The sequence below is a fragment of the Equus caballus genome, chromosome 4 (assembly GCF_041296265.1).
Source record: "Equus caballus isolate H_3958 breed thoroughbred chromosome 4, TB-T2T, whole genome shotgun sequence".
Classification (NCBI taxonomy): Eukaryota; Metazoa; Chordata; class Mammalia; order Perissodactyla; family Equidae; genus Equus; species Equus caballus.
This window is the reverse complement of record NC_091687.1, coordinates 87086938-87104329: the sequence shown is the minus strand read 5'-3', so window position 1 is coordinate 87104329 and position 17392 is coordinate 87086938. Positions and strand designations below refer to the sequence as shown.

The following is a 17392-nucleotide window of genomic DNA, read 5'->3' as shown; positions in this document are numbered from 1 at the left end:
TCTTACTGCATCTAAGTCTGGCTCACGGAAGAAAAATGGTATCGTCAGAGACCAAAATCCTGGACAATAAGCCTTAGTAAACTCCCCTTTTCCACTGCTAGGAGCAACAATCTAGAACAGTAGTCTCAAGCTGAAATGCAAGAGAACACCTGGTAATTGTGAAAAATGAACATTCCAGGCTCCAACCACAGAGATTCTAACAGAAGCAGCTTACAAATCACACCGTATGAAAAACTGACCTAGCCTCTCCTCCAGGGGGAAAGCTCTCACCTGGATTTGACTGTGAGAGCCAAAAGGGTACATACCTTTGCATCTGAGCTCAGGCTTAGAGGGAGGGGGAAGAAGAGAAACCATGAAGAGAAGGGCAGTGGCAGACCCCTATACACACTGCCAGTGTACTGTTCAATCAAAAGATATGCCATCAACAGAGATCCACTTAATCTTTGTCCTCAGAGCAGTCCTGTGCAAACCCAGAAGGCCAGAGCTCATTTGCAGCAAATAAGAAGCAATAATCTTGGCAGCCATATTTGCAGTGTATCTAACAGTTAACAATCAAATGATTTGCACTTGTAGAACTTCCTATCAGGGGATGCCTTAGAACCGTACATATGAGCATCATTCTCCTAGCAGGGAAGGCGACACAGGTAGAAGGGAGATGTACCAAGGTCAAACGGCAGCCAGAAATAGCAATGAATCCCTACTCTCCAGCTTCTGAACTCCAAGTCACTTCAGCATCACCACTATGCCACAAGATATACAAGCATGAGGAGGAGAGTGTCAAAAACTGCTTTCTCAGATTTTAAGTCCTCAAGTTTCCCTGCTACATTAAGCTCTATACCATGAGGTGTTGGACATCCCTGAATTAGCCATGGGAGTAGGTTACAACCAGGCAGAAAAGACACAGAGTCAATGTGAACTTTAGGTAAAGAGAAAAAAGAGAAATATTTAACTTCCCAGTTGTTCACTCCCTCTTATTCATCCTGACCACCACCAAAGATAGCAATAATAAGGACCACACTAGGGAGCAGGGAGAAGGAGGTAAAGGTATGTAGAGGGCAATAAAGATGGAGCGAGAAAGAAGAGGAAAAAGTATCCTAAAGCTGTAACTGTCTACGGCCTGCATTCTCCTATAGGCACCACAGAAGCAAACCATATAAGTCTCTGAAGAACTGGAGTTTTCAAACCTTCTACCGCTAAGACAAACACCACGACTGAAACTTGACATCACAAACGACAAAGATTCTTTCCTTGACCAAACCCTGCCCAGGTTCCTCTGAATTCTCCTCTTCTCAAGTAGGCTTGACTTTTGGGTACCATATTCATCTTTGCATTGTCCAGTTTTAGCAAGAATCCTGCCAGTAAGTCAGTTTAGCCAGAATCCCCTCTTCAAGCTTATTGGGCTCTCGTCCTCCACCATCCCACTCTTGTTCTTCATTTTAAACTCCCACTTTTCCTTGTCGTATTTGGAGTTGAATCCAATCGCTCTCCCCCACTGTAGCGGTCCCTAGACCCATCACAGTGGTCCTGAATCAAGTCCACCTTACTGCACTTTCACAAGTGTCATGAACAACTTTTTCTTTAACACAAGCCAGAAGGATGAAAACCCTGTCCCAATATAAGCACTTAAAAAGCCAAAGACTTTACTGCATCAGCAAGGTGCCTTCTTCAAATCAGTATCTATCAGCTATAGATTTAGAGATGTGACCAATTAGGATATCAATTTAGGTGAATTCTGGGAGTAGAAGGATATTGGCCTGGCTTACATTGTGCAAATGCAGTTTTCTAGAACATAAAATTGCATTTAATAAGCAGCTTAAATGTGGTTATCCAAGAAAACTAGAGTGATCCAGTTTGGATGTTGTCAGTGTTTTAAGTAGTGAATTCAGGTTAAAGATGCCACTCCTGGCTGAACCCAAAGCAAGGCAGCTGAAGGGCAACAGTAAACTAACTTCAACAATGGTAAGCATTCATGTCTGGGCTCATGCAGCATCCAAAACATAGCACAGAGAACTTAAGAGCAACACTCAAGATGAGGGGAATACAGGGAATAGCCACCTTTGCAAGCTCCTTTGCAAGGTCTGCAGTAACAAGCAATAGAACAACCAAACTGCATGGGCAGGAGTGACCTCATCGTTCAAATCCAAGTTTATAAACTCCCTCTCTGCTCTCCAGGGGGGAGGAACAGTGTTGGGAGAGGGTGGTAGGGGAGAATGGAAGAACCACAGTGGGTATCGGGGAGGTAAATGAAAGAAATCCAAAGGAAAACTAAAGTAGCAGGAGCACAAATCTATGCTGCTACCATTCAGATACTTTCAGAAATACTTTCAAGTCAAAACACAAAAGCAAACAAACTAAAGAACAGGGAACAGCTTGTATTAAGACTTTTGAGAACTCTGAGGTGGAGAAGATAACATGCTCGGGGAAAAGGAGAATTAGGCCACAAGTCTCCAACGCTGCCAGCTCTGAGATGGGCACAGGAGCAAAAAGAGAGCATGCTCCTAGCTAAGTACATTCGATTATGTTCTTAGACAGAGAGACAAGATACTAAACACTACCAGCTTCTGCCCTCAGAACCCATTTCTTGCTGGGTGATGAGGGTGAGAGATGAAAGGCTGTGGGATTTTATTACACTGAATTTTCAATGTGTCAGGTTCCATCTACTCTCTCAGGTACCCTGAGACTAATCGTATCTTTTACGATGGAGACTTATCTCTCTAAAAGAGCCCAATGACTATTCTCTACCTGCTATATTTTATTGACATCTAATAGCAAGGGACCCAAACGCTGTTACAAACTGAAGCTTCTCAGTTGAGAAGCTTACATCTTCCTGAACTCTGGTATTACCGAGTCCAAGCACCTCCAGAATAACTATAACTTGGTATGCAAACAAGAGTGTCTAGACTGAAAGAACCATTCACTCCTCTGAGAGAAGAGGATTGGAAGGGGGTGAGGGAAGGAAGAGTGAAGCCCAAAAGCCTTAAGAGCAAGGAGGCGGGCACCACAGAGCAATCTACAAAGGCGAGACAGAGCCTGGCTCAAAGAGCAGGGAGGGACCCTAGATGTTTTCCTGAGGAAAACGCTGAGCTGTTGGTTTAATGCTCACTGAAAGAAACAGCAAAGGGCTGGGATAACGTCTTTCCCCTTTATAAAAAATAAAAGGGGCTGGCCCCGTGGCCGAGTGGTTAAGTTCGCACGCTCTGCTGCAGGCGGCCCAGTGTTTCGTTGGTTCGAATCCTGGGCGCGGACATGGCACTGCTCATCAAACCACACTGAGGCAGTGTCCCACATGCCACAACTAGAAGGACCCACAACGAAGAACATACAACTATGTACTGGGGGGCTTTGGGGAAAAAGGAAAAAAATAAAATATTTAAAAACAAAAAAGAAAGAAAGAAAATAAGCTGCTTTGAGTGATGTCAAGTCTCCTTCCTCTTAAAATACAAACTGGCCTGATAATCCTGGCTGTCCCAATGGCCAAAACCAGCAAATGGAGCCGTCTGCCAATTCTCCCATGCAGAACATAGGGCACTCACTCATAGCAGCTGCGCTAAGAGGTAAAGAGGAAAGTGGGTCCAATAAGAAAAGGGCGGACAGTACAGTCTGTACTCCCACCCATAGGGACCAGCCTCCAGCCAGAGCCTGAGGGAACAGGTAGGCTGCAAAGGGAGCCGTGGACATGTAGCACAGCAGCAGCTCCTCTGCAGAGATCCACCTACAGCTTCTGCATGGCAGTGTTTCTAAAACAAGGCCCTCCAGCTGGATAAGCAGATGCTGAAGGCAGCTCCATATGAATAAAAATGTGCCTCTCTCCTATTCCAAACCACCTTGCAAAAGACAACAGCACATAAAAAAAGTCAAATCTTCCTACTAACCTCCCTAGTAATGACGAGAAAATGTCCTAGGAATGGTAAAGCAGTAGACTCAGAAAGTCAAGTGTCAGTGTATTCTGCCCATCCCCTATTCCCAAATTATGAACAATGAGTAAAGACAGCCACTGTGAATGAGATGAGACATCATACAATAAACATCTGAGTGTAAACTACGTGCTGGGGAGTGAGCTAGCAATAGATCTGAAGAAATAAGAAATCTACTTGACCCAGAAAATCAAACTGAGTAGGGAAGGAAAAAAAAAAAAAAGGAAAACGGAAAAAGCTTTTTAAAGCAGAAACTAAAAACTACAGGCATCCATTATGTGGGTTATCCAGAATCAGCAGGACAGCAGAAGGAAACAAATTCTGGGGACCAATGTCTGAACACAAAGATGCAGCAGATGCCCATATAAAAGGGATATTTCTGGTTTGCCTCATGAAGGGCCCAATATAGAGAAACAAGGAGAAGGAGATTATGTGAACTGGCTTCTAGCAAAGAAATGAAAAGGTAAGGAACACAAGGTCTCCAGAATGTCTCCACAGCTAAACTGAACAGAGCTCCTCCTGTGAAACAGCAATAGGCCAAGGTGGCCACCAACCCAACAATGAACCAGGCAAAGGCATTTGCAGCCAAAAACAGGCTGACATCATGCTAGATGGTGAGATTAAGGCCTGCAGAATATGAACAACCCATAAACTGGCCGTAGATTTTCAAAGGAGGGCTGAAATGAAAAGTGACACTAAAAATATGCCTAAGCAATAGGGCTGTCATTTGCTGGGGAAAAAAAGCAAGCAACTGTGTCCTTCAGCTTCCCCTTCTAGTCTCAGTTCTGAAAAGCCTCTTCCAAAGCAGCGACACGAACTGAAGCTGCTTTATCCAAAATCTATCATCAGCCTAAAAGTCCACCTTGTGACCACAACACACACACACTGGTCAGAAGTAGAAAGTCAGTTTCTAAAATTATAAACACCCTACTAATAAAAAGAATTCCCCAGATCCACAGTGCCTATAAAAGATGAGGAACTTAAATGTCTGGTTTTTGAACTGAACAAAATTTTCGCAGTACAAAGCTAATTAGCCCACCAAGGAATGAAACCTACAGCCCTGGCCTGCAGAAGTGCAAGATGCTGCATGACTGCACCCAACTTGCCTTGAATACAAATATTATGCAAAAAAAAGGTAATTTATCTAAACACAGTGTAGGTAGCTCTGCAATCAGTATCTCATAAATAAAGAGAGAAAGATGAAGGGAACGCTCTCTAATTGATTTCAAAATTAGTTCCAAGCAAAGAAATAACCTGACAACCAACAAGGTCAACAACAGTAAAAAAATACATAGCCCTAGGGAAAAAGTACACCTAAAAATTTCAATGAATCAAGACACCTGAACTGCTATGAAAGAAGGATATTTGGGAAAGCCTGAATAAGAGTACAGGTGTTAAAAGAAAATCAATTGGGGACCAATCTGCAAGTGCATTTAAAATCCTGAAATTAACCCCTCAGGTGGACTGAACCCAATCTGCACTGTGCTAATAGAATACCATTATGAGCAAAGCCACCGCTCAGAGAGAGGCAGGGCTAGTCAACCCAACGGCAATGACTAAATTGGAACTAGGAGTGGGGAAGAGGAAGTGCCTACAGACAACTAAGCCATGTGTGACCTGGCCAGCAAAACAAGCACTCCAATTAGGAAGAGGAAAAAACCAGAATGCAAAACTCCCTGCTGGGACCTTTCGACACCAGTACACTGGCTCAAGCTGCAATGGCTATGAGAAGCAGGCAAGGAGATGAGCAATGGATTGGAAGGTGGTAAAAATGCTGCCACTCAAACGCAATGTATGGATTAGGTCTTAAGCCTCAGCAGATATTTTGATTTAAACATTTATTAAATGCATACTATATTCATAGCACTCTGCAAGATTCTGAAAAAGAGGGTCTGAAGCTGAGAAAACCATGCCATTCCTTCCCTCAGCGCAGTTGAGGCTTCCCAAGAGAAAGTAGGCCCGGAGACAAACAGTACAGGATGGCACAGGTGAAGGGAAAAACCGTGTGCATGGAAATCTCTGGCTTTAAGGGGCTTTCGAGAACCAGGGCAAGAAAGAGGGTTACCTCAGCACAGCAGCTATGCTAAAGGTTCACGGGACAGCAAATATGATGGTGCTGTCAACTCTGGAAACAAGAGAGAATTACTGCAGCTCACAGACTGAAAAGAGGCAAGAAATATGAACACACCAGCACCGGGAAGATTTAGAGAAATTGAAAATATAGAACTGTGTAACAGTGATGACTAAATGAAGAGGGAAGAAAGAGAGAAAGAGATGGATTTAAAGAGGTAAACGCACATGGTTCAGGGAAGGATTAACCACCAAGACGCACTAGAACACTGTTAAAATCCCACGAAAATTATTTGAAGGGCATAGGCAAGATCACGGGAACGGGGACGCACTAACTAAAGGACACGAAAGAAAGTATAATTTGTAACAGGGAGAGGAAAGGAAATCAAAGGGAAGTAAGTTGGGCTCTTGCTGTCTTCTCCAGGTTATAATTCGCTTATCAGTGGAAGGTACATTTTAGGAAACATCTACCCAGATCCCATATGTCTTGACCTTACCACGAGGAGTCAGGCTTGCCTGCAGTGACCTCTCCAGCCGAGGAACAGGTATTAATCTTCAAAACATGACAGGATATATACATCCTGGAATCTTAAATAGATGAGCTAAGACCCAGCCATAGTCTCCTACTAATAATTTTTTTCAGTCCTCTAACAAAGAAGGTTTCAAGTGTTCTCAAAAATGCCCAGATCAAACAAATCTGAAACCGGTACAGAATGCCTCTGCCAGGGCTCTGACATATTCTATGTCTTTTGATCACATTGCTACAGTCCCCAAATCTCCCCAATGGAAACCGATGAAATGCTATATCCATTTCAAAGAGCTTCTGCTTTTCTCCAAAGTCCTTAATGCCAAGCCGGAGTCCCTCTCTAATTTGCTATTTGCCTTATGCTTCCAGTCACAAGCATGAGATCACAGTCAGTGGGTTTGTTGGTTTGCCCCTGCTTCACTTAGGGACTACAGCCCCACAGCTTTCTGTTGGTATGCATCTCATCTCAGTGGCAGCATCATCTGCTTTAGGGTCCAGAGGGACCAGTCATCTTGCTTTCAGAAATCAAAACCAGAGGGAATAACTTGAGAACCACTTTTAATCGCATCTAAATGGCAAAGCACCCTGGGGCCCTACACAACAAATGGAGTTATTAGCAGCCGAAACTGCCCTGCCTCTGAGAAAAGACCCTGAAGAATCCCAGGGCATCACTAATAATGCGCCTACCTGCAGCTCTGTCAACCATCACCTGCCTACGGCGGAGATCCAGTGGGGTCCAGAGAAACAAACCCCCCTCAAAAGGCAGCGAGGACACTGAGAGATTAGGCAGATTGCAGTTTTAACAAAACGGATCCTTTAGTGCCCAGATCTGAACATTTAGAGGCCCTGCTGTGAAAGAACAATCATGTCATAAATAAATTCACAGGAAGGAGGCTGAAAGACCTGATGAGAAGAGAAGAGTACAGGGTGATAGAGCAGGACTAGGAGATGAGGGGAAAGGCTCTACCTTCAGGTTTCCACACTTCCCAGAGGGCCAAGCTTATGGGGGGCGGGGGGCGTAGAAGAGGGAGAGTAAAACGGGGGAAGGTGGGAAAGCAGGAAGGCTAAGAAAAGGAGTTTGAGGGAAAAGGCCCTGCAACTGAAAGGAAACTTTTCACACTAAGACCTGGGGGTTGGGTAAATTGTGTACCTGTTTTCAAGGTAAATTTTCGCTCTGTAACTTTCCCCGCTACAATAGCACTGCATGAGAAGACTTCATGGGGGAATAAGTCAGCCCCTTCATTGGATGCCCAGGGGCTGTGTTTCCTTTGTCACTAACACTCCAAGTGTAACACAAAGCCTACAGCAGCCCTGGGCAACAGAGCACTAGGTTTTCCAGTGTCAGATCAAAGCCAAATGCTCTCTAGGAAGTCCTGAGATTGCACAATGTGTTATCTCCTTTAAGGCAGTAGCTTAGAAAACCCATAGCCTTTCTCCAAGACTAAGCACTTGCTTCTTTGTGGCAAATAACTGGATAAAACAAACTATACCTTTAGAGAACCCCTGATAACGTGTTCAAGTCCACAGAAATACCACACGTCAGTATCCAGAGTGGCTCTCAGCCAGCCGGAGCTGACACTGGATTCACCCTGAATCATCCAGAAGCACAGTGCCACAGAAACAGCATCAGACACCCCATTGTAATCTTTGGGGGAAATATTACACACCCTTGCTTTTTAACTCTCCTGTCATACTTTCCAGCAACGACTCAAGTTCTAACCAAACTCTGGGAGTAGTGGCTCCCTATGGATTCCTGGGTACTAGTGGAAGGCAGCTGCCTAGGGTGAAAGCAGTTTCTTTGATCATGCTGTTTTGTCCAGAGCCTTTCCTCTGGCTGCAATTAGAAAGTAACCAAAAAAGGGGAGTGGAAGTATACATTTAGCCTTGGGCAAAACCTCCTTGCCTTCATGTATAATTTAAGAGAAATGAACTTGTCTCTGTGTTCAAAAAAGGGAAATCCAATTTGTCCTCCTATCCTCACAACATACAGATGTCTCAGAAGATCTATATTAGTTGATGACAGGTTATTAGAGTTTTTGGGGCTTGGGGAAGAAAGACATTAAAAGAATCTCCCCTTCCTTACTTGAAGGACAAGCCCCCTTGAGTCAGCATCTGGGAGCTTGTAGGGAGGCCTAGCCCACAGCAGGAGTCACTGCACGCCATCTGCCTGCCCTTGAGGAAGCTCATGCAAGGCTTTCTTTCCCTCTGTACCTACTCCTCCAGTTCTTAGGCTTCACCTTCTCCCACTCTATTCTTTTGTTTAGAATGAGCTCCAAAACAATAAGCTGTCAGGTTATCTCCTTCTCCAGTTCAAAGCCAATGACCCCCATAAAGTGTCCCAAAATTAGACAGAAGGCATTCTCCTGAGTGTTTTATTCAAGGCCCTCCAAGGTCCATTCCTTGTCTCCAAAGAATCCTTGCTGCAAGATCAGTTTTCGTACAGTATGATCTTCTCTTAGAAATGCAAATTGCTTTCATGTTTTATAAAAGCAAGCGACCAACAGAAGAGTACTCAAATCCTAACATGCCATTCCCTGGCTTCAAATTCTTCAAGAAACAATCTAGATGTTCATAGGACACGCATGATCTGGTCCTGCCTATACTTCGTACCACACAGGCATCACACCACTCATGCACCATCCATAGTGGCCATCTATTCCCTATTCCCAAACTCACCCAATTCTTGTCACTGCTGCTGTCTCAGTCAGAAATCGTCTTCTCCCCACTTTTTACCTAGCTAGCTCCTAATCACCCTTCAGGCTTTAAATGTCACTTCCTCAAAGAAGCTCTCCCAGATCATGCATTCCCATAAACTCTAAACTTTTCTTTCAAAGCACGTAGCATAAATGAAATTACTGGTGTATTTCTCCTGCTAGACTTTCACCTTCCATGAGGGTGGTGCCAGGAGAGTTTGGTTTGTTTCCTGCTGCATCCCCAGGCACAGTATCTGGTATAGAGTGGGCACCCAATAAATATTCATCAATGATGATGATGACTCCATTCACTTGAATTTCTAAACTTGCACTGTCCATTACAGTAGCCACAACCCACACGTAGCTATTGAGCCCTAGAAATATGCTAGAACAAATTGAGATGTATTCCAAGTGTAAAATATACACTAGATTTCACAGACTTAGTAAAAATAAAATTTTTAAGTAAAACATCTGATTAATTTTTTATATTCATTAAATGTTGAAATGATACTGTTTGGGATATATTAGGTCAAATAAAAAGCATTACAATTAATTCTTAAAATATAGCTACTAGACAATTTAAAATAACAAATATAGCTTGGCTTTGTGGCTTGCATTACTATTAGACAGCATTGGTCTAGAGTGCCCTTTCTCCTATTTGCTAACTTCTCCTCATCCATGAACACTCAAGATGTACACTTGTTGCTCCTGGGAAGACTTGCCTAACACCTACCACAACTGGGTTCTTCTCAGAGGCCTTCACCACAGTACTCAAGGTGTATTACATTAACTTATCTCTTAAGTGACCCTTCATTAAAATCTTCCAAAGGAATTTAATGAACAAATAGGGAAATCATTCTTCATTTCATTCAAAATCCATGTTATAGACTCTTAGAGCTAAGCCTTACTTAGAACTTTCTTAAAATGGAGTAAGATCTCAGGATGAATAGAAGTTAAAAAAAAATAAGAGATAACCCACCTTGATAAAGAACAAGGGAACCCATAAACAGGATCCTACCTCAACTAGGAAATATATTCCCACAACTTCCCATGGTCCACAAGGTCAAGAGAGATCCATCCATCACCCCTTGAGGGATTGCAAAGAATCCTGAAAATCTAAAAATTCTCAGTAGTAGTTTAACTCTTACTCCAGAAAACCTATCATTGTACCTAAGCTATAACACCCCCACCCCCTCCTAAAAACTACTTAAAATTCAGCTACACAGTCTACATTAACATAATTCTTTGGCTGATGATGCAGGCACAAGAATTAACGTTCAAGAATTTCAAAGTTGTGGTTGCTGTGGGAACCTTAACTCCAACTGCATGGCACAGATGCAGAATTGTGAACTAGTCCCAAAACTGATAAAATTGGAGATGTATATTTTCTCTGTGCAGTGAGGCAGAGCTACAGTTACTGAGAGAACTTTATTTTGGCATTTCTAGGCTTTCACGCATTTAAATTCTCAACCTTACCACAATACCGTTTGCCGCATTAAATTGCCTTCTCTATGGGGAATAAAAGGGAAAGAATGAACTGATTGGCCAGACATTCAAAGAACCCATTCTATATATGTTTCTTACGCATGATCTGATTTAAAAGACAATCATGATATTTTTATTTTACTCTTACGGGCTGTCTGTAAACTCGCACATAAATGAAAACAGGACATGAATTTCGACTCGTGAATGCACCAAGACATGCGTATGTGCAAAACATCAGAAAATCAAATCTCATGTCTTTAGACATGAATTATCATAAATTTATCCTTACAAAAAGGGATAAATTTAAAAAGTAGATAGCACACAGCACTAACGTCAACCATGCTGTTTAATTTCTGGAAACTACCCCAACACTCGCCTGTGGCACTGGCTCTCACTGAGGACCCAGTTCTAAGACCAGTCAACAGTCACACGCTTTAGACATCAGACGGCAAAAATAGGAGTCGGAAAGACGTCTGTAAAAACAATACATAACCAAACAAAAAAGAAGTTCAACCCCAATCCCTATTCCCAACCTCTCATAACTCATGATGATGGAAAGAAAATGAATGATCACAAAATTTAAAACAAAACTGCCTGCAGACTACCAACACTTATAGTTTTCATCCTAAGCATAATTTCTCAAAATGGATACACCCAAATCAGACATGCTGGTTAGGCAAGCACCTATGCTGCCAAAAGAGCCAACAAATAGCACAAATCAGTGTAACTAATAATCATAGCTACTACTTGCAAAAGATGAGTAGGTGACCCCAGAGAATATATATACCCAAATTCATTTCTTCCTAGAGCAAAAACATAGGGAACTATCAAATCAAAATGACCAGTAGAAACAGGCCTCACTGCCATGCATGTGAGATACCGACCTTCTCTTCTTCTTATTCTCAGAGAAATAAGATCTTGTTAATAAGTAAAACTCATGCACCATCCCAAATATCCCAACCCTAACGCCTCTCAAGCCCCCTAGGGAGGAATGTCAGCAGTGCCCAGGCAAAATGAGGTAGATCAGTGAGTGTGGTTCTGGAGAAATTGAGGCCTGCCCAGTGGTAGCTAGGCTGCAAATATTAGGAAATAATACTTTGGAGATTTGAAATACTTGTCCTTTAGCATCCTCACATATATGTACCATATTTAACTAATTCTCCAGCTCCTTCCCTTGCTACCCTGTTCTCACCTGTGTGTTCTCCCCCTCCAGCCTTGGTGGTCGGATGCTGGACAGGTGGATGGTTTTGTAGTCACCCGAGTTCAGCTTCACGACGATGGCATCAGCATTCAACACCTGCATCACCTGTGGGCGAGAAGGCAGAAATGCTCAAATCTGTTTCAATGTCTCAGATCTCATAACACACATGGTAAGAAGCAAGACCCACCACAATTACAGGGAGAAAAGTGAGATTAATAGCCATTTGGGGTAAATTCAATACCATCCTTCATGGTGCAACAAAGTTGGAGAAAACTACGCTATAATTAGCAACCACCAAAGACCTTATGATTTCTCAACGAGGCAGAATCTATATCATTCATAAAGATGGTCAATCTTTTTTATCTCTGCCCTGACCAAGACATGTGGTTAAGTACAAAGCTTGTGAACTGGAAATCCAGTCTGTACATGTTATTGAAGATTTTCCTTGCAACAGGTTCTAAACTAAAATCAAAATCCCTATCTCAATGTGAATCTAGGAAAAGCGATAAGGGCTGGATTAGAAGAAGGTACCAGCACTAGATGTGAAAGAACCAAACTAGGAAGCCCCAGTAGAGAGCAAAAAAATCAAAGGCAAGCGAAGGGCAGAAAGAATTATCATCTCAGTGTGAGAAGATGCTCAGCTGTTAATCTCACATGCAGAAACATTAGATTACTAAAATATTACTTCAGCTACTCTGAAAGCCACCTTTTCAGAGCACTACTATGGGCATCTTTGTTTTGGAAGCCAGAACCAGTAACACTGGACCCCACTCTCAGCTGAAAAAGATTAACTTCCAGTCGGAGGTAACTTCCAAGGATACCTATTCAAAGGGCAAAAGCACAAATATCCTCTGTGGAGGTTATTAGAACACTCCACCAATGTGTACAGACTAAAATTCCACTGAAACCAGCCTAGGACTACATCAAGGTTATAACTCGAACCCATAATTCAGCCAGTAGTCTACAAGTCACTCAATTATATGCAGAGCCTGTTGTTATAAGGCTGTTTGGTTGTTTTGCAAGCAACACTTTGCTACAAGGTAGTTACTGACTACAAAACACTGTCACCATCCACTTCATCCACAAAACCAAAACCAACTCTTCTAGGCTTCAATCAGGCCCCATGAGAAACCATCAAGCAGCCAAACAAACTACAGGTCAGCTGCCACATTGAGGGTACACTCACAAAATTTCCCTCCTCTTTTATGCATGAAACAAAAAGAGCTAGACTCTCCTCTGCTATGGTGGAACTTCACTGATAAGTATCCTAAAAGAGCCCTCCCTAACTACTCCCTAGGAAGCTTCAGATCTTTTAGAACAAATATACCCATTTACTTGCAGACTCCTCCAAAAATGGCTATTCTCTGCCTTCTCCAAAGAGAAGCCAGCCAACCGGTTGGTTCCAAAAAGAGTGATTTAAGGGACAATCTGAAGAAACAGCAAAAAGCAAAAACAAGTGAGAAATTATACATGACAGGAAATAGCAGGAGAGTGGGGCCATCAAACAGAGTGAAAAGATGACAGCTGGAATCAAGCTGTAAGACCATGGAAGGCTGACTACGGCTCATGAATAGGAGATATCCCTGGGTTTTACCACCATAAGTAATGGAAGCAGTGCAGAGAAAAACAGGCCAGTGATCAGAAAAGTAATGAAAGGTCTGAGAAACAACTGACCAGATTAGTAGAGGGGTAAAATTATTTTCAATTTTCCACTATACATGAGATGAACCTGCAACTCCACAAGCAGCAAAAAGCCAGTCTCAAATAACTACAGCCATTCTGCTATAACCTTTTCAACAGATGTGAGAATCACAAAGGCTAAACATCAAAATCCAGACAGCCAGAACCCAAAAGTCACCTGGCCAGAAAAATTTGATGAGGTCTAAGGGTAATCAAAAGTACCATCTGTGGTCACACCAGGACCAAGTCAAGGTCAGGGCTGGTTACCCAAGTATTGGTGGTACTGAAGTATATAGAACCCTCCAAATCAAAGAGCCCCTTATGCCAGGCCAATCACAAAAACATGTCCATGAGCGCAGGACTTAAAAACAGGCAAGAGCTGTCACCAAAAATACAGATTCAGTAACTGAATGAAAAAGAGGAGATCTTATTCCCCTTACCATCCAGACACGTTAACATGAAGTAAAAATGCCCACCACAATGGAATCTCTCTCCTACTCCCTAAACACACCAGTAGTGGCTTGGACAACTGTCCAAAAGACAAAGACCCCAGCTGTTGATTTCCCTGTCAAAACCCCATGTCTGGGAGAAAGTACTGTACAATGGATGATAGAACAATGGCTGGCAAGCTATCCACGATACATGCTATTCTGCTATCCCACTCTCAGACCAAAGAGAAGGAAAAATCCACAAAGCCATACCAAGCAAAATACCAAGTACAGCAAATCAACACTGTTCCTCCCCCAAAAGTACAGGACCACTGCCCAAAGGCTAACAGGGTAATCGTCAGGCATCTGAAATGCACACACATTACGGTATTTCCTAAATCTCAATGACGGAAGGATCTACACATTCCTCTCAACCAAAACTAACTCCTATTAAACTGTCAAATACCAAAAACATAGGGAATTCCTATCATCAAGACATGAGAAATATCTAGACATTCTCCACTCCCTACTCATGCTCAGAGAAGACTAAAACCAGGGAAAGTATCATCGTGCTCACATCTTCACCTCCTGATTATAGAATGTGAAGATCTAAGCATACCCCTGTGACAAGTGACTGGTATTCGTCACCCCTTATAATGCATTAAAGCAGCAGCAGTGAATGGATTCTTGGAGCTGTAAATTTCAGGCCTCAGCAGCAGACTCTCTGCTCGGCATCTCCCTGATTAGAAACCTCCTCCTCAGAAACTGCGCACTCTGACGCTGCCAGCTAAGCGAGGTCTGGCTTTCTGGTGAAGGGATATATGGTGAGTGCGTGTGTGTCTGTGTGTGTATGTAAGTGGGGTTTATGACTTTTTATTCTTCTGTAAATTGTGTTATTAGTGTCTAGAGAACAAGCAGCTCCTGGGTAGAGTCATGGAAGAAGTAATAAAATAGTGGTTATAGTCATGTACTTTGCAATGAGTAAAATGCAGAGTGGATTACTAGCCAAAGCCTGCTCATCAGCACAGTGACAGACCACATTTTTGACGGGATATTTCTTATGGTGCTTCTCATCAGGATAATTCGAAGTATGCCCACATTGCTCACTTTCTCAAGCTACAGATCCCTCCCTAATCACTTCACCCCACCCCTCCCAACCCTCCCCATCTACCAAACCATGCACTTCAGCAGCTAACCTCGGGTACAGGAGCAGAAATCTACACAGAAGAAGTCACTAGCTGGACTTGAGATACGTGCCCTAAACCCAATTCCCTCCCCATTTCTTAAAGCCCAATTGTAAAAGGAAAAATGAGTGGTTTAACGATGACGAGTATAGGCTAAGGGCTACCACAAGTCAAGAGAATTGCTGAGTGCTGACAGGGGCAAGGGACATCCATCCCTGTCTCTGGCCTCCTGCCACACTCCCCATCTGGAGAGCCGTCCACAGGGCCCACCGGGTGGTGAAGGGCTGCTGCTGTTCAGCTTCTTAAAACCCTGGAGCACGGATAAAACGGACAAAAAAGCCTCCAACAGCCTCCTGAGCTAGAGAGCCTCAGAACAGCTCCCCAGGCAGAACTACCAACACTCCCCAACCTGCCTAAATTATCAATACAGTATCAGAGAGGGAAAAAAGGACGTCAGCCCAACAGGTCTTCTACGGGTGCCATCAAGGAGTACTCTTGATGGAGCCACAGGGAATGGGACACCAAGAACCCTTTCTACTCTCTGAAATCACGACATCAGCTGCTTCTCCTGCTCCCTAAGGCTGTATGCTATGCCTTTTCTCCCCAAAGCTAATCCTGGAAAGGCAATTGAAGCAACACCCGAAGTGGGTAAAATGAGGAGTACAACCCCACAACTATTACAGCAACGGCCTGGAGTCACTACATAGATGCCTCCCCTCCCCGTCCCGAAAAGTACAGCTGCCACCCTGTGTCCTTGACAAAACACTAAGCACAATTTCCTGGTGCAAATTCTTCTGGGCACCTAAGCATGGTCAAACAGACTAGACACTGTAACAGATACTTAAAAGGAAACCAGGCATCAGACAAATCCCAATATAGAGAAACTCTAAAGTTCCCAAATTACCAACCAGGACTCCTCAAAACTGTCAAGGTCATCAAAAGAAAGAAAGTCTGAGGGGCCAGCCCGGTGGCACAAAGCGGTTAGGTGCGCACATTCTGCTTCAGGGGCCTGGGGTTCACCGGTTCGGATCCCAGGTGCAGACATGGCACCACTTGGCAGAAGCCATGATGTGGTAGGCATCCTACATATAAAGTAGAGGAAGATGGGCATGGATGTTAGCTCAGGGCCAGTATTCCTCAGCAAAAAGAGGAGGATTGGTAGCAGTTAGCTCAGGGCTAATCTTCCTCAAAAAAAAAAAGAAAGAAAGTCTAAGAAGCTGTCATATCTAAGTGGAGCCTAACAAGACACGACAACTAAATTTAACATGCTATTGTAAATGAGATTCTGGAACAGAAAATGAGCATTAGAGAAAAACTAAGGAAATCTAACTAGCATATGGACTTTATTTGATAATAACACATCAATATTTGTACGCTAATGATACTAAATGTACCATACTCACGTAAGATGCTAATAGGGCAAACTGAGAGGGGGGAGAGGGTAATGTGGGAACTCAGTACTATCTGCTCAATTTTACTGTAAATCTAAAGCTTTCTAAAAAGTATAGTCTCAATTTAAAAAGCCACATAAATACTTTTTACATATGTTTCCTAATTCAATAATTTTATTTTCTTAGCAGCAAATCCCTTTGCTAACTTAAGCTATAAACCAAGTCTTGACCTCTTTCTGGTACTGCCTACGCCACCTTCCTAGACAGACCATCCCCAGAACTTCCATTTCACCAGAAAGCCCTATGACAAAATTTTCTTCTCTCCCCATTACCAAATGAGAATATAATGGAAAAGTCTAGATAATGCCAAAAATATTACAAAGCATCCTTGCTTAAAAACCATCTGAGAGAGACATGATAATGAACTCCATTCAAAGCCACAACTGGAAGCATAGCAAAAAATCATCAGGACCAAACCAAATACATACTAGAACCCACTGTCTCCATGGAGAGCTTAATTGGACATGGCCACCAACACCAGACAGTAACTTCTTATGGCAATCTCCCAGACAGAGCCCTAGAGGGTAAGCTCCTTGAAAGCAGAAACCACTTCTCATTCTTCTGCATCTTCTCAAAGCACCCAATTCAGGGCTCTGTTGGTACAGAGAACCAAGCTAGAGGCCTCGCACCAGGCAGGACAGGGAGAAGACTCCACCTCCTGAGGACATGCAGCCACTCCCCCACCCCCGCCCCAGACAGCTATCCAGGTCCGTGAAATCTGCAAGGCCCAAGCATCCAGCAGCAGGGACAGGGAAGCCAA

General features: G+C 43.2%; 1 protein-coding gene across 1 annotated transcript in view; it reads right to left on the bottom strand.

The window, feature by feature from the left end:
- SND1 (staphylococcal nuclease and tudor domain containing 1) overlaps positions 1 to 17392 on the bottom strand; it is a 408513-nt gene that overhangs the window by 337139 nt on the left and 53982 nt on the right. The window contains exon 10 of the mRNA XM_001502591.6: positions 11881 to 11994. Within this exon, the coding sequence (XP_001502641.2) occupies positions 11881 to 11994 (114 nt within the window). The remainder of the gene's footprint in view (positions 1 to 11880; positions 11995 to 17392) is intronic.